This window comes from Cheilinus undulatus, linkage group 11, assembly GCF_018320785.1.
Source record: "Cheilinus undulatus linkage group 11, ASM1832078v1, whole genome shotgun sequence".
NCBI lineage: Eukaryota > Metazoa > Chordata > Actinopteri > Labriformes > Labridae > Cheilinus > Cheilinus undulatus.
The window spans coordinates 22,014,211-22,032,369 of record NC_054875.1 but is presented as its reverse complement, the minus strand read 5'-3'; the positions used below and the strand labels follow the sequence as shown (position 1 = coordinate 22,032,369).

Here is an 18,159-nt window from a genome sequence, read left to right as displayed (position 1 = left end):
AAGGTGATATTAAAGAAGGGCTCCTATGTTAACATGTAACTTTACCTGTTAAGATGTTTTTGATTGAAATAGCTTTTGATTTTAGTAAATATGACCTCCTAATGCTGCGAATTCAACGAATGACCAGCCAGACCAAAACATTTCTTCATCACAGTTAGCGCTGAGAGCAACACAGAAAGCTTTCTGCGACAGAAAACGATGCTGTTGCTCTTCTGTCGCCTCGCTTTGGCATGATTATGTGATAGTTACGGGGAAAGGGTTAGTTGTTGTATACAGGTTCTAAGTTGTTGTGTCCCAGCTAATGACTCTAGCAGGCCTGTCATTAGCTGGCACTGAGCCGCAGTGGCGCTTTTGTCTGAACCAGACAAACAAGCGCAGAGAGCAAAACTGAAAGCTTTCTGCGGCAGAAAAAAATGTTCTCGCTCTACTCCCGGTATGTTTTGGCATGGCTTTCTGATCATGGCGGTGGGCTTGTCCAGTATTGTCCAGTGTTACCTGTTTGCTTGGATGTCGCAGTAGGACCGCTGTTCTTGTACTTGATTCGGACTTGTGATTTGAGACTCCTGCACAACCTTTGGTTTTTACTTTTTCCATCATGATCTCCTGTACCTCTTTCTCCTATTGTCCCTTTCTCTTTGACCGTTTGTGCGTCTTTTACGCAGCAGCATGGATTGCTCTCCTCTCATCCTCATCTTCTTTCATGCTGCATAACAATGACACTCAAAAAAGCAATGCTCACACACACTCCTACAATGAAATGCAGGCTACCATGTCGGTAGTGTAGACTCAAGGTTTCTATCTCTTGAGGGAAAAAGTTTCAGAATACTGGAGGATAAATACCTGAACGCTGTCCTCTTAAAGTTCCTCTCTGACTACGGAAGACCAGCGCGTCAGCGCAGTGTGTGTGCGCTCCAGCTGTGTGTGTCCGTGTCACCCACATGAGCCAGGGGTGTGCACTATGTTAAAAAAATATTTGGTAAATATTCCCTGAATACTGTATGTTTACAGAGAACAAATAAATGTTAAAACCTCCGCATTTGCATTGTTAAGAGAGAGGAATACGATAAATGGGCTGTTTATAGATAATTAACGGTTATAAAAAAACAATAGGAACGCTAAAGTAGATGACGTATGGTCCGCTGACACTTTTGCACCCTGAGTCTGCAGGACAGCCTGAATTTGTGTGGAAGTTGACTGAGGATGTTTATCCACCTTTCCAACTATCCTGCGTTACATTCTTTTGTCAATTTTTCTCTTCCGTCCACGTCCAGGGAGATTAGCCACAGTTCAATGGGTTATAAACTTCTTGATTATATTACGCACAGTGAACAAAGGAATTTCAAGATCTCTGGAGATGGTCTTGAAACCTTGAGATTGTTCATATTTTTCCACAATTTTGCTGCTTAAATTTTTTTCTTTGTTTTTTTTAATGTTTTTTTTTTGTGTTGTTCAAATGCACATGAAGGAAATAAACATATGTATACCAAAAACATTAGTAATTGCAACAGTTTCGGGGAGAAATCGTGTATTTTCTGGAAAAATTCCAGGGGTGCCAATACTTTTGTCCATGACTGTATATAGAAAATGAATGGTGCCAGCAAAAAATGGCAGCTGTGGACACTAACCAGACAACCACAGTAGAAATATCCATTGTTTTTTTGAACCCATCTCATCAGAAAAAGTTTTTTCTGCTTACTCTTTTTCTTAATCAAGCTTTGTCGTCTCCATTCTGAATACATTGATATGATGAGGACCGTGGCATGCTTAACAATTCTAGAGTTGTACAGATGAGAGAATGAGGCGTCAAAGTAAAGGCTGTCTGACATCATGGTAAAGGTATGGTTTTTGCTACACCCATACCCTGGCCAGCTTCTCTAAACAGGCGTTATGCTGATGAACTTGCACTTTAAGCAACACCAACCATCCATAGAGATTTAAAAATAACATTGTAAGATCAGCTCAGAATCAGATCAGTATAAGATAAGTTCAGAAAAAAGGTAAGCTTTTCAAATAAATCAATAAAACCATATGTATTTTGTCAAATCAAAACTGAAGTCATCAAATCAAAACTCTGTGCAAGTCTGTACCTTACTGAACTTTTATTTCTTATTAATGTCATTCATTTTTTGAGACATTTTATTTTGAGACATTTTTTATTTTTAAGACAAAAAAGCTCATTTTTAATGAACTAAGAGATTTGATTGGGATGCTTTCCAAAACAACGAGAACTTAAAATGATTTTAAGTGGTATATTTTAGCAATTATTGTAAAATATTTCCTTGAAATGAGTTCAGTTAAAATAAAAACAGAATTAAAAGGAGAAATTTTTGCTTAAACATAAGTAATGTGTACGAAAATGTCCTAAAATGTACATTTGTACATGATGCTATGTGCAACACCGTACATTTTAACCATCTTCAGGGAGGATGGGGGTCTTTGGCGCTGTTATTTTGGGGGTCAGAGGCTGAAAAGTTTGGGAACCCCTGCTCTAAATCACTGTTTCTGCTGTTGGATTTTTCACTTTTTGTGCATTACCCCCTTAGCACTAGATAACTTTTGCTGGTCCAACCTACCTAACAGAAGGCCTTTGAATGATGCTACATAGCAGGTTTTACAAAGCCTTTAGGTTTTTATTGCATTACATAGCTGACTAGTTTCTGGTGTCATGTATTATTTTGTCACTTGACTGAATGTTCATGTTTCTTGTCATTCTTCCTTTCATTTGTAGTGTTTTTATCTCTTTACCTCTTGATTTCTTTATTTTTTCCATCCTATTAAAAAGTCATACAGCATGATAAGCAGAGCATCAGAGTTGCTGTTTGTGTATGTGCATGCATCAATAGTGGCGCATCCTCCCCTTTTAGCATGAGCAGAAGCGCCGCCATCAGCCCTCCCTCCTCCCCTCCTCCTCCCCTCTCTTTCCCAGCTGCATCGGCCTGTAAGCCAATCAATGGCAGGGCTTTCAGGGCCGGCGGAGGCCCCGGCGCACGAAGGGGGGATCAATAAGTTATTAGCACCATTCTGTCAGCTGTAATGTGGAGATTGATCGGGGGGCTGCGGCTGGCGGCCCACCCCACGTCCGCGCCTGTCACTCCTCCCCTTCTCCTCTCACAGCTCCCCCCTCCCCACCCTGATAAAGATGACAGATTAACGGAGTAAGAGAGGAATTAAGGAGTCTGGCTGTCTGAGCTGTCACCACGCTCCATGGGATGGAGAGAGGAGAGGAAGAGGACTAAAGTTTGAGGGAGGAGAGGAAATCAGAGAGAGGGGGGAAAAAGAGGAATGCTCCCCTGCCTGATGATTCGCCCTGGTGGTGTCACATGAAAGAGAAGTGGTTTAGGTCCTGCTGTTTCCTCTTTCTCTATCTGTCCTTCTGTTTTTATCCCTCTTTTCTCTCAGTGGGAGGAACAGCAGATAAGGAGGAGGTTAACTAGCAGAAGGAAACTGAGGCAGCAGCTAGAAAACTGTGTTTAGGTTGTCAGAGAAAGTTAGGTTATTGACTGCTGTATAGCAAATAAAAGGGATTTATTTTAGCAGCTAAAGCTATTTATAGCACTCAGTTATTCCACTGTTTTTACAGGAAACCCAATGCGATGCAATAAACTGAAAATAAAACTCTTGACTTTATAGCTGCAGATTCTTCTTTCATAACAAGCAGGTGATAGGGAATCTCCCAGGGCAGCAAAGTTGACTGTAAGCTGTGTTAGTGGGAGTAAAAGGGTTACCATAGACGCTAGCAGAGAGCTCAGGGCTGGGCATTAAAAGGGAGCTCCGGTGCTCTAAGAAGCCCCATTTAATTGGCTTTAAAAGCTTTCCGCCCTCAAATCTCTGGCCCTCGGGCACTGGCTCAGGAGACGTGGTGTCTTGAGTGAGGTCGGCTCAAGAGACAACTCAAGTGTGTGTGTTTGATCATGAGAAGCTCTGGGTGTGGGTGTAAGCAAATGCATGCATGTGTGAGTGTTTAGAAAGAAAAGGGCTTTAACTAATGGGGTTTCTCTCTCTCGCTCTGTTAATGTTTCACTATTAGGTTAGATGGAGACCAGTGAGAGAAATGTACTCTACTGAACTTAATTCATAAATGAGGAGCAAACACCATGAGGGATAGAAATGGAGATGACAGTTAAGTAGAAATTGTAAAGGACAGTCAGTAGTATTGGGGGAGGGACATGAATCTTTCTTACTTTGCCCCTCCTCCTTCTTTTTGGTCTGTTTTGGATGAAATTCGGGTGTGGAGCTCCTCAAGACCTGAGAGACAACATCAAACACGGGATCATTAGTGAACCTTTTCCTTCTCCTTCCGTCTTCCTTCATGGTTTGCTTGTTTGACCTCTCATCAACACCAAAACTCCTGCCACCGCCCAACAAAACCCTTTGTCTAGATCTCTATCTTTCTTTCGTCTGTCTGTATCTTGTCATGAAGACAGAAAACAAGTTTGGGTGATGGGTTAAAGTTTAAGGTCAGACTTAACCCTGGCTCTGTTCTGTTGACAATTCACCAGTTGCTAAGGTAACAACAATATCAAGAGTGTACACATGACAGAAATGTTGTTAGCTTGAAATTGCGTCTCTTTTTTTACCCTCCGTTCATCATTACTTCGTACTGTTTGCACATGCTGTGCAAATGATGAAAAATTGCTTTGTGGAAGAAAAGAGACAAAGAGAGAGGAACCATTCTCCTTCAGGGAGGGAAAAACGCCCCCCATCCCTAAAAATACGCACCGAGAAGTGAGAAAGACAAAGCGAGAAAAAAGAGAAAGAACGGAAGCAGTTGCTGCTTTGGCTTGGCTGTCTGAGTGGAGGAAGAAACCGAGTTAGAGAAAAAGCAGAGGTGCAAGAGATAGAAATAGAGGGAGGGAGAAAGAAAGAGTGCGAGCGAGTGCAATGACAAACGGCTTTTTCCTTCCTGCCGGCGCTGCGTGCGATGTGCTCTGCATCCCCTCCCTCGCTGATTAGGCCAGTATTGATTCGAGGTGTGTTTGAAGGGGGGTGGAGGTGAGGCGAACGGGTGGGAAGGAAGAGAGGGATGAGAGGGGAGGAGAGGAGGAGGAAGAGGCAGTAGGGGGTGCAGTAATTGTACTCTGGATGCTCCTCTTTGGCGGCGAGGGGGGTGGGGGGGGGGCTTGGTTGAGGCAGAGGAGGACGCAAGGAGGGAGTAAATGGGACAAGAGAGAGACAGAACTTCTGATGTGAGCAGGTTTCAAACAGACCTTGAGGAGTGGAGAAGGAAGCAGATGAAGAATTTAAGACCTCAAGTGTGTTCAAGAGGAGGACAGCATTACAGGAGGAAGCATTACCGTGGAGGTAAACCAAAGAGCTGCTATAATTAAAAACATGATGTAGACATAATGCAGGATGAGAGGAGTTTCTCATGTACATTACTTTGGTTCATTTTAAAGGCTGTTTCTCATACATCTGGAAAAGAGAGGAGAGAAGAGAAATAGGAAAAAGGACCAGTTATAACACTTAAGGACCTACAGTTGAAAAGAGAAGTTGGAGGATGCAGAAAGAAAAGAGCCTTCCTCCTTCCCTCAAATAGGCTAACACAAGCTCACAAACATATGTGAAAGAACTGGCAGATCTATCATCCATGACAGTAGAGGCCCCTCTTATATCTGACGGAAAAGGCACAGCTCCAGACACCAGTGGCCTGAACCACTAGCTCTATTTCTCTCCTCCTCTTACTTTTTTCAGTTCTTCTTCATCCTGTCTTTCAACTCTGCACTTCTAAAACAGCTGTCATTTACACAGGTAGATGTGGAGCAGAGCGTCAGTATCAGGCTTTTACCTCAACCTATTTCCTGACTGTCAGTTCCTCTTTCTGTGTTTACAGATGACCTTTTAGGCAAGAGAAGAAGCTTCTCTCCTAACAGTAGCAGCGAGTGTCCCTCCGACAGTAAGAAGTCACGCAGCGTATCCCCCAAAGGTAAGACCTAACATTGAAACATTGGAACTGGGAGAGAGTTTGACACATATGAACAAACATCCTCTGAATTAACATACACACCATCATCCTGTCCTGCCAGTTGCAATATTTGTCAGACCACATATAATGCAATGATATTCATGTTTACACTAACATGACACTCCAGAAAGACTTTTCATATCCATTGCATGGGATATGTTTCATATCCATCTGGACACCCGCCCATAGTCAGTGTTAGGGAACGGCAGATCCTTTAAAAAAAAAACATAAAAAATTTCAAAAGGTGACTGGAGGAATGCACTGTCTGTCTTATTCATTATGGGCCAATCCGAGCAAAGAAACATGGGACATAGTTGGCATGTGCAGATTTGAAGAGTGAACTCTACATGGGAGCTCTTTGCTCTTTGTTTAATAAAGAAATGTTGTAAGTTTTGATAAAACTGCCTGGTACATCCAAGCTTACCGCTACATCGGTCACCATGGTTACTAGCTTACTGTATTACTAAACCCTGCCTATTGCTACCACTTTGCAAGATGGATCTGATGATGGACATAACATCTGCCCAATCCATCAGCTTTGCAAGGTTACGTTTAAACTAGGCCTATCAAAAGATGAAGATTATCAATCCCAGGATTTCTGTAGTCAATTGCAATTAATCATACCCTTTATATTACTGCATTTTAAAATTCCACTGTTTCACGTTTAAAACTGCTCATGGGTTGTTTTGGATTTTTATACCAACTAAAACTAAGGGAAAGGGACTTCTGTTGGGATACAGACCTTCTTATGTTGGTAGATTGAAGATTTTAACATGAAAACCATGGAAAAAGAACTGGTAATGGATTGTAAAGTAAATAAGTGGCCAGTTTAAAGTTTAATGTTTCATAATACAAGGTTTAGATGACTTGTGACTTGTCCACTGAGCCTTTAAAAGTGAAATGAGACAGTGTGGATTAGTGGTTGACTTATTTTACATCAGTGTGACTGCAGAAAGATGTTACAGTGGCTTAACCAATCTGTGTTCAAATGGACAATAATGCAACAGATTGTGATTTAAAAACATGTGTGCACTCATTGTGGATCGCAGATAACTGCAATTAATGCGATTAGTCTTGACAGCCCTGGTTCAAACAGTAGTTAATACTAATGTCTTTAACACAGAAACAGTTCAGAAAATAATTTTAAAACATGGTTTTATCATTGTAGCATTTTAACACGATTTTTTTGACACTTTTGGCACAGAAAGTCAAGCAACTTTGCTTTGTTTAATTGCTTATCAGATGATCACAACAAAAGAACCTCACAAAGTTAAAAGCGGTTTGCTTGTGTTTAGATTGAACAGAAACTGGAAATTGAATACTGACTTACCTACTCAACTATCCATTCATCCTTCCATCACTTATTTGAGGTGAACCCAAATAGTCAAAACATTGTGATTACTTTGAAAGACCCTCTGTTGACAGCCAACCTCTCTGTTGAGTGCTTGCTTATGAAACTAGCATCTCTATGAGGATGTTAAATGTCTAAGTTTACATTGAATCTTTGATTAAATATCAACTTAATATAACTATAAATTCAATTCTGAATAGAACTTCTGTACTTTTAATTAATCTCAGTGTGTGCTTGAATAAATCACCCCAGTCATTTTAAGTTGACTATACCGTTTCGCTGCATTGTCAGACCAGCTGTATGTAAGCTGACATTTTAATCTTTTAGTTTCCTAATAGCTTACAATGTCCAGGACATGTGAAGACTGTGAGAGCTTTAGGGTCACCATAAAACAGACTTTTGCATGGGATAAGTGTTACCTGGTGACCTATGGTAATTTGTGAATCAAACGTCTTTCGTAATTATTATAAAAGATTAGAGGTCAACAGGTAATACTGATCCTGTGTGGATCAAGTCCTATCATGGGAGAAACTGCTGTTCGTCTAGATGGATCTCTTATATTTCAAATGTGAGAATAGATGATTCAATCAGAAGACGATCAGTTGACTATAGGCAAATTCTGACCAACAAGATTCAACTACATAAATCATTAGTGGGGGTCATCCCCTAATAGAGAGAGAGCGAGGGACAGAGAGAGAGAGAGAGAGAGAGGGAGAGAGAATGACATACGCTTACTCACTGGTAATTTTCTAAGGTATTCCTCTTCCACAGTTCATTACAGCAAATTTCCAATATGCCAAGACTTGGCAGCATCATATGTATTTAGGCATGTAGACATGTGGTCAAGATGATCAGCTGGAGTTCAAACCAAGCCTCAGAATGGAGAAAAAGGTAATTTAAGTGACTTTAAACATGCCATGGTTGTTGGTGCCAGACAGGCTGGTCTGAATACCTCAGAGTACCAGCAACCTTTTTTTTAATGAGATATGCCATCTTAGATAATAGCCAGTGCCTAGATCACATAAAATATGTACAGTATAGAAATATTTGTGGCTGATTTTTTAATGCAGATACTTTGTTGATAACACAAAACATGGGAACAACATTAATAATGGACCTTTAGAAAGCAAACCTTGGCAAGACAATGCGGCGCTTCAATCTGATTGTTTTCTATTATTCATATGTACCTTACCTCGTGCGGTGTGAAACTGGGCTCCCGGCGCAGAGCCGGCAAAACCAACGGCCTTTTCCCTCTGGGCTCTGGACTTCCTGCTTAATGCATTATACAGCAGGCAAAACCACAAAACCAAAGGGCGCTCACCACATCTCTGAAGACATCAGACCAACATGCACACACATACACACAAATACACACTCTAGAAGCTCAAGCTAAGCAAACAACCTCTATGTTAGAAAAGAAGGGATGCTAATAGTGTGGATGAATTGGAAAATGGGAAAAGAAACTATTTTCTTATTGTTTAAAAAATGGGGGTTAGTATTTCTGTAAATGCATAATCGTGTCAGATTGACTGCGGGCTTAACATGACTCTTCTGTTGACCTTTTGCCCTCATGGTAACCTTTGACCGAAAGCAGCCCACTGAGAGCCTCTTCCTCTGTGCTCATCTCTGTCCATTAAAGTCTTACATAGACACAGCAGAGCTTCTGAAAGATGTATGGGCTTTTATGGATGTGTGTTAGTGTTTACATATACATATTTATTTCAGGAGAGAGACTCTCTTTCCTTTTAAGGTCAATAAGACTTGTGTGTTTTTAATTTTACTTTGTGTTGTTGTTCGGTTGATTTTTTGGTTTTGCAAACAACCCCTTCACAGACCTTACATATGCTTCTTCTTTACTGTATACAGTATATTAATCATTTCTGTGTTTGTACGTGTTTAGAAAGCCTGCTGTTGTAGGAGATGCATTTAAGCCCTTTCTAAACATTACTGATCCTGTGTCTTAACCTTTAGTTATGCCTGTGCACAAACAGTGACTCTGCATCTGTAGTGCGTTTCTATTTTCTTGCAGCTAAGTTGGGCAGCCAATTCTAACTCTTAGTGACTAATGCAGGTGAAGAAATGCTTTAAGAGAATGAGACAGAGAGTGCAACATTTGGATGGAGCCAGAGATGGGTGCTGCTGTGTAAATGATGTCTGCTTTTCTTTCTGTTGCATCCCTGTCGTGTTTAGAGTGTGAAAACTTCAGACAGGCACAGACTAGTTGCGCACACACACATACACTGAAGGACCTTGGGTGGATTAGTTTGAGCTTGGCGGTGGAGACAGAGATGCTTGCTTCCTCCCCCACCAGCACCAGCAGCACCACCTCCGCTCCTCAGCGCCACTCCTGCTCGCCTGCCCGGGGCCAGGCTCAGGTTTCAATGAGAAGGAGGGTGGTAAAAATAACCCCTGCTTTCTTCTACTGCTCCCTCCTCTCCTCATTCTCTTTCTCCCTCCTCTAACTCCCTAGCCACCTTTCCATATCCCCCACTGGTCTTACCTTAGATCATGTTACTATTGACAAAGGGAGGGAGGGGGGAGGTCAGCATGAGGGATTAAGTGTTGGGACTGACAGCTAGATAGATATCATATCCCTCATCATCCCCCAAACACATATCAGAACATAAACACAACTCGACAGGAATACAGGCACATAAAGTATACACACATGCAAGAATATGTGTAAGTAGTATTAAATAAGTGAAAATACATGCATGTTATTCTCCTCAGTTTCAGATTCTACCCATTCACCCATTTCTCTGATGGAGATAAAAATAAATCAATAAAAAAAAGAAAATACTTTTATGTCAAAATTAGGGATGCATGCAGTCAGCTGGATAAACTGTTAAATTTGGATATCAAATTAGTTGGCGCAAGGTTTCTCAGTCCAACTAATTATCTTTTTTTTTTTACATAGGCCTGAAATCCTGGTCAAATACTCTTTTAAAACTATAACTAATAAAACCTCCCATCACTAGTAGCCACTGTTGATTCATTTAATGGCTGATACCTTTCTGCTATAGCTTTCGCCTGGTCTTTGCTGGATGTAAACATAAGAATTCAGCAGTTAGCATGTTGGTTAACAGCCCGTGATGGCAGTATTTTGAAGTAGAAAATGAAAATAAAGTTGTAGGCTGTTATGGCTATACTCATGTATAACTACCAACATACCCGTTTTCAACCCCAGCACCGCTTTGGTATTTGGCTGTCAACATGAGTCATGTTCTGCTCAAGGTTCCTGCCTGTTAAAGGGAAGGTTTTCCTCACTAATGTATCGAAGTTAAATACTGCTAGTGCTGAGCTCGTGGTGATTACCGTTGGGTCTTCATTATGATACATCAAACAGTGCCGTCTGGACCTGCCCCAGTTTTAAAGTGTCTTGAGGTAACTTTGGTTATAAATTAGTGCTATACAAACAAAGACTGATCGATGAGTAACCATATGAAGCATGTTGTTTATCTACAAAGAGGAATGAAGGCTAGAGGAGCTAGCCTCTAACTTTAGCCACTCCCTACTCAGCAAACCAGCCTCACATTGTAAACCTACCGACACAGTGACCCTTTGATTAACTTGACTGTATTCTGAGCATTTTCTCCATTTAAGACCAGTCAGTTTAATGTCATTTATATACACTTTTAACTGGGTAGGGAAACAGCTGCCTGGAAACATCACTAGTCAAAATATATAGGTGAGAAAAATCTCAATCTGAAATCATATGCAATGTGGGACTGTCTTTGAATAGCTCTATTTTAAGAGATATATCTGTCTTCAGATTTATTTGTAATGCTTGTGGAACTGCATTATGCATTTTTCCAAAAGTCCACAGGAAAAAGTTCCCACTATCCAAATTGTGAATCTAGAAATGTGCATGAAATTTGAAAAGTAAACACAAACCTTCTACTATAATTAGCAGCATGTATGTCTGTGCATCTGTCTTGATATGCACACCACACCGTTGCTCCAATTGTCTTTGAAACCCCCTCAGAAGACTTCTTGGGTGTACTAGTTGGATACTGGAGCCATTGAAAAAACATTAATCTGTACAGATTTTCAATAAAATCCCAAATTGGTGTGCCTTTCGCTTCAATTTTCCTCCCTCCCCTGTCCCAGTTGCCCATTACATGCCCTGATGCCCTACACCATCACTTCCCCAGTTTAACACATATGCTCACTCTGCCACAATACTGAAGAGGAGAGGGCCTTTACTCTTAAACTCACGCTAAAAGATGGAAACTATGATGGGCTCATGAGTCTGTTTAGTATTGACAAGAACATGAACTGCTGTGAGTTAGCCACTTGTCCTGAAAATGTTAACAGCTGTGCCTTATGATAGTCATGGTCTAAGAATGGATTTGGCGTGTTAAATCAAAAACCGTGACCCTTTTCGAGTGTTTAAAGTGCCTATTAACATATGCTACATTGTTATTGGATAGTTACTAACTGTTGCTTTTTAAGTATTTACCTCTGATCACTTTGATTCTGACAGCCACTGCTTGTGGTTCTTCCTCATTTCAGAGAACTCCCAAAGCCCAGTAGTGGAGGCAGGTGGCAGCCACGGCCTCATGAGCCCTGAGGAGCACTATAGGCGCATGATGTCCGCGCTTAGTGAGCAGGGGTCCTATGAGGAGCAGCAACAACGGCTTTACCAGCTGGCTAGCAGTATGGGCCTCCCTGGCCATGGTAAGTCCACAGGCACTGGATTCATGAGAAGTGTGTTTGTGTAGTCATAACCAATCCTCACTATCATAGTACACGCTTTAAAAGATCTGCAATACTCCACTTTTCCTTGAAACTCCATTAAAACTTCAGCACACATTTTTAAATTCAGAGTACAAGTTTCCTTCTCTGCTAGTAAGAATGACTGATGAAAGATTGAGAGGAGCTTTAACTTCAGTTTTCTTTGTTTTGAATATACTTTAAAGAAAGTTTAAAGAAACTTGAGATTTACTTTGAACTTTGAGTTTCCTTGTTAAGTACTTCACCAGCTTCTGTAAAAAAAATTCCCCTCTTCCATCACCTGTCGCCATGTCAGTGAGATGCAGAGCTACTTTGTAACCCTGGAGTGTAGCGTTGTGTTTAGGGTGCCATGTTAAGGTGTGCCACACTCCTGCCATTGTAAAACCCCAGCCATGGAGACAGCTGACATTTCTATTTGCGGAGCTTGCCCACCCGGTGTCAAAGTGTCACTCAAGGTGATTTCTGACCACCACGGCTCTCTGTTGTTAACAACACCCACAAGCCGTCGCATGCATCAACGCCACGATTGATCTGTGAGCTCATTGGCTGCCTGCCAACCCTCTAAATCTCCAAACACCCTGGAAAACCACCAGCATGTCCCAGTTTTTCTCTACAGACACATTAAACTCACTGCTTTTAGTATAGGAGAATTGTATTTTGAGAGGAAAAAAGGAAAATGAGCAAAATTACTGGATTTCATTGTAAAAAGTTGGCTTTATATTAATTTCACTGCACTTCCCATCCAATGTTCACCTTTTTCTCACATTTTTGTTGTAAATGTATCATTCAGTCCTACAAGTCTCTATGAGCTCTTTTGCAGCTGCATAAATCCAATCAATGCCTTAGCCAGATTGTAGTGTGAGCTCCTTTTATTTTATTTGATTAGTAATGATTTTTAATGACTAGCTGCAAATCTGAGGGGCGAAACCCATAAATGCTTTAATTGCAGTTTCCCCATGTCTTAGAGAGCTTAAAGCAAAAGGCAGAGCATTGTGAGGGTTTTATGGCCCAGGGTGCATTCTGATCATTTCCCAGAACCCTTGCTGGTAAGAGGCAGACGCTCTGGCGCAATACAGATGTACTCCCTCCGATCCTTCAGCTCTACAGTCCTAATCATTGATAGCTCTCCAATATCCATCATTCTGCACATGTGCATGCTTCTGAGGGAAGAAAAACTTCTTTTCTTCTTGAGGTTAAGATAAACAAGGGGAGTAAAAGTGAACACAGAAATTAAATATTTAAAAAATCTAAATAAGACACAACATCCTGTTACAATTGTCCTAACAGTAAAGTTCATGCTCAGATCCCCTGTTGGACTTGTATCTCTCAGATCCTCTTAGCCAACAATGAACCATGGGAACTGTGCTCCCCAACAACCAAGCCTTTCTCACCCAGCAGCTTTCTCCCGTTGTCCGCTGATTGTTACAAGTCTAACAAGGAGATTTAGCATAACTCTACCATCACAACCCTGTTTCTCCATGTAGCAGCTGGAGCTAGGATTGAGCAGTTTTCATTTTTAATACCATTAAACTTCAAAATTTTCTCACAGTAATCAGTATTACCACCAGGTGTGCAGTTAGGGCCAAGCACTTGCCAGAATGCATGCACAAGCTGAGCAAGCAGAGCATTTTTAGTTGTTGCATTATTTTTACGCTTAACAGGTAAACTGATAGGCCTTTAAGACAGGCAGGGCTCTGTTCCAGCTCCGGTTCCCAAACCTAATTTTGAACAGGTTGGTGCATTCAAACTGGAAAAAATGAGTTTCAAACCTGAGGAGGTGGCTCTCAGCTGGAACCAAAATAAAGTTTGTTCTTCCTCCCGAACCATGATGTTATCAGTGGGCGTGTCTCATCATAAGTTGTGAAGATGAGAGAAAAATGGAGAGAAAGTGGTCTGCTGAGGAGAAAAAATGTTTGGTCACAATCTGGGCATGGACAGAATTCCAGGGGAAGCTAGAGAGTAGTACGAGAAAGAGCAAGCTATATGCTGACCTTGTGGAAGAGATGGTGAAGGCTGGGTTCAACCCAATGCCAGACCAAATAATTAATAAACTCAAGAAACCGAAGAGGATACAGGGACAGCAAGATGAACTTGGGCAAAAGTGTAGCTGAAAGGGGTGATACATGTCCACTACATCCTCCCACTTTGGTTCCACTTAAACCGGCGTGAACGCGGGCTGGTTCACCAGAAAGCACCAAGGTTCTGAGACTCCAGAACGGAGCCAGAACCAGAACCATGTGTCTGAAAGCACTATGAGTTCCATGAGAACAGAGGACCAAATAAGGTTTCTCCTTGTTCCCTGTCCTCTCTATGTGTAAAAGGTACATGTGCTCTCTTTTACTCCCTGCTCTTGAGGTTAAATGAGAAATAGTAGTCTCAAACTGTTGTCAGACAAGATCTATGAATGTGAAGCACAGGTGGTGAAAGTACACAACTCAAGGAAAATTATAGTTACTTTGGTTAAAATTTACTGTAAAAGTAAAAGTATAGGTCGATAAATCTACTTAAGTGAAAGTACAAAATATCTAATTTTAAGTTTACTTTAAGTACTGAGTAGCTACTGAGCTACAGTAAAACATAAACTTCCTTTATTGGAAAGAACAAAAAATAAACAGCTAAATTGACAATGATAGTTGAACTCATATAGAGCTAAATTTAACATTTTAAAATTGCCATGTTGGCCCACACTACACAAAGTTAAATTACACTTTTAAAGTGTTAAATATTTGACAATATGACAGAGCAGGAATAACGCTTGAAAATCTGTAGCAAGGTAGGTCTCCTCTGGTAAGAACAAAACAGAGATACACTCCAACCCCAACACCTTTCTCAAGGAACTGGTGTCCTTAAATGTTTTTAAATCTAAAATGAAAGACATGGAAGCAGATTCTACAGATGTCGATGTTGTAGCTCAGCTGTTTGAACAATTGATTCCCGGATATGACTCATAGATGGTTCTAATCCAAAACGTTGTCATGTCTAAATTGTACTTTGTCTCTCTTTGTATTTCCATCTGTAACTTTGTGTTTTTTGCTGCTGCCTGGCTTGGCCAGGTCTCCCTTGAAAAAAACGTTTTTAATCTCAACAGGACTAACCTGGTTAAAGGTTAAATAAATAAATAAACTTGTTGGATAACTTCACTCAGGGTTTAGTCCAGTTTTTGCTGTGTACATCAGCTGTTTTGGGATGCCATGTTGGATCATTATCTCGTTATGTACTACGTAACATACCGGTTTCAAAAGACTCTCAAAAAGTACAAGTACATGAAAAAACCCTACTGAATAACAGTAATTTGAGTAAATGTAATAAATTTGTTACTTTCATGTCCATAATTAAAGCAATAATGTGGCTATTTTGAAATAGCCACATTATTATTATGCCATAACCATGTCACCCCCCATTCCTACAGGAGCCTTCTAAGAGCTACCTACTTTCAGGTACTACCAAGTCTGGTTAGTGGGTAGGAGGGTGGCTGTTTTTGGTCTGTTTAGAGGCTGACATGAATCCTTTCAGTGAAAGCCCCTTGACACTGACCTGGTCTAGGATGGGGCCCCTGTGACCTCCTTCTCCTCTGGTCTGCTCTAACTGACTCCACCATTTCTCTAATACACCTCCATCTCAGCATTGCTTTTATACCCCTCTCCCCCCTCCTCAGTGCCTCCCTTTCCTTACCCCCACCTCCAACTTTCCCTTTAGCCTTGGTCCCCGCGGAGCATCCTTTCATGTGTTTGAAGTGTAGGGCACAGAAAATTAAAGTGTGTGTGTGAAAGAGGCAGGGGTAAGGAGGAACTCTGTGCACTTGTGTAAGGATGTGTGTATGAATGTGTAGGTGAAGGTGTTATTTGAGAGGTTCTCTCTGGACCTGATGGGCAAAAGAAGAGTAGGGAAGCTGAGAGTTGGTAGGGGGGTTAGAAATGGCCAGGAGGGCTTTCCCTCCCTCTTCATATGATGAAAGCAGAGCGAGGGAGAGAGAACAGAAAAGGAGAGGTGGGGGTAGAGATCCAGATGAAAGTGAAGGGAGGGGCTGATGGAAAGGTTGTGCTTCTATTTTGTCTTCTGCAGTTTACTCTGCATTGAAACATGAAGCTATTCACAACATCTTATCATCATCATCCAAAGGAGTCTGAAAACTGTCATATGACTGGTCAAAGCACAGACAGGCAAAGTAGGTCTGTGCGACAAACTCATAAACTCATGTTTACTGCTGGCTAAGCCTGGGATACTGACTGAATTCTGCTTCCTGAAAAGACACTTAATTTTCTGGTGTATGGTGCTCTTTTGCGGATGGATGTCGTCTTCTGTGTACCTGCCAGTACGCTAAATCCATCACCAGGCCAGCCAAGCTGTATCAAAGCAGCTCTCCTCTGCATTCTCACTGAGAAAACCCGGCTTAACCGAGGGGATTTGGGCCCAACTCCAGGAACGATGGAGGGGAGAAAAAAATGGGGTGGTACAATAGAGGGGATAAGCAGGATGGGTCCAAGCGGTAAACTGGGACCTCCTAAAATAACTCATCTAAACGAAGAGATGTGTGTGTGAGCATGTGCGTACTTTACTGAGAGTTTGTGTGTCCTCAATTAGGCCTCTAATTTGCAGTCTGAGGGACTTGTGTTGGAGCAGCTGCAACACGAATAGTTTTGGAGGGGGAGATTCTGCATCTGAGTACCTACATTGTGCACATAGACACATAGAGACTCTGAGGGGCAGGGCCCCAGGTGACCCGGCTCTTCCCAGTTCACATGAAAGAGAATTGGAGATAAAGCGGGGATCGGGGATTAAACCCAGTGTTGGAGTGAACCTCTCCCAACATGGACTAGGTATAAAAGAAGAATGAGAGAGGAAATAATTATTAAAAATACAGAAATGTTTGTTATTTTATAGTTGGGAATTAAAGGGGAACTAAGCTGTTTGCACATGTCAAAGTTAGGGCCTTAACTACTAAAAGACTGACATCTTAGCTTTTTATACTGTATACTTGTGATTCCAGAAAATATCTTTACCGGACCACAAGGTAATAAAAACATCATCTAGTATTTTCCAACATTGTCTATAACATTGGTTCTCAATAAGCTCTGCCTCAGGACCCACCATAAACTCCTCAATGAGAAACTGTGACCCAAGTTTCTGATTTTTTTTTTTTTTTTTTTTTTTTGACCAACCAGATTTATTCAATGAAAAAAGAACAGTTGAGGCCTCAAACAGTGCAAAGTGTTAGAAAACAAAGAGACAGAAGAATCAAACATGTTTTAATGGAGTTTCATTGTTTTTTGGTGTTCATTTTTTTCCAGGCACAGTTTTGTGACATATTGAAAAGGGCTCTGTGGCACACTTTTGGGTTAAGAACCACTGGTCTATAACATGTTAAAAAAATAATGACTTTTTGTCAAAAAAGTCCTGATAGTTTTGTGGTTTATGTCAGAAAGGTGTAGTTGGTTGACTGGACTTATAACTTTGGTATTTTTCAGACAATGGCCCTCGTCAAATCAGTTAACTAAGCACAATTTATACAGTCCTCAGATAAGGTTGTATTAGGATCAAAATGAAGAAACAAAGTTCTCAGAGGAGCTGGAAAACGTCTTGCATCTCAATCCACAGCCCTAATTGACTGCATCGTGGGAAAAGTAGTTTCAAGTGTTCTGAATGTAAATCCTCATTAGGTTAATTGGCCATAGGTGTGTCATTTTGAATTTGATGGCGTCAAAGAAATAGGCACAGCGCCACGTTTACCACCGATAGCATCTCTTTTAATCCTAACCTTAATTCTAACCGATGGTGTGAACAGCACAAGTCAAACTGAATCTCACCTCTTCGAATCAGATTCAAGCCACTTTCTTATGTGGTTCTGAATCAGATACAAATCTGATCTTTTGGAAGTTGACTGCACTACGAACAGGCAAACAAAAAAAAGTCAGATCTGAGAAAAGATCAGAATTAAGCATTAAAGCCTGCAGTGTGAACCGAGCCTTAGTGTCGTCTTGCTGAAATATGCAAGGCCTTCCCTGAAAGAGATGTTGTCTGGATGGAAGTATGTTGCTGTAAAACCTCTAAATACTTTTTTAGCATTGATTATGCCTTTCAGATGTATAAAGGCACTAATGTAACCCCATAC

At 41.1% G+C, this 18,159-nt stretch overlaps 1 protein-coding gene across 4 annotated transcripts in view; it reads left to right on the top strand.

Annotated features, from left to right (window-relative positions):
* The window catches only part of samd11 (sterile alpha motif domain containing 11), an 84,516-nt gene that overhangs the window by 51,832 nt on the left and 14,525 nt on the right, over positions 1-18,159 (top strand). For all 4 annotated transcript variants that reach the window (XM_041800008.1, XM_041800007.1, XM_041800009.1 and 1 more), the window contains exons 5-6: positions 5,831-5,923; positions 11,829-11,993. In XM_041800008.1, the coding sequence (XP_041655942.1) occupies positions 5,831-5,923; positions 11,829-11,993 (258 nt within the window). The remainder of the gene's footprint in view (positions 1-5,830; positions 5,924-11,828; positions 11,994-18,159) is intronic.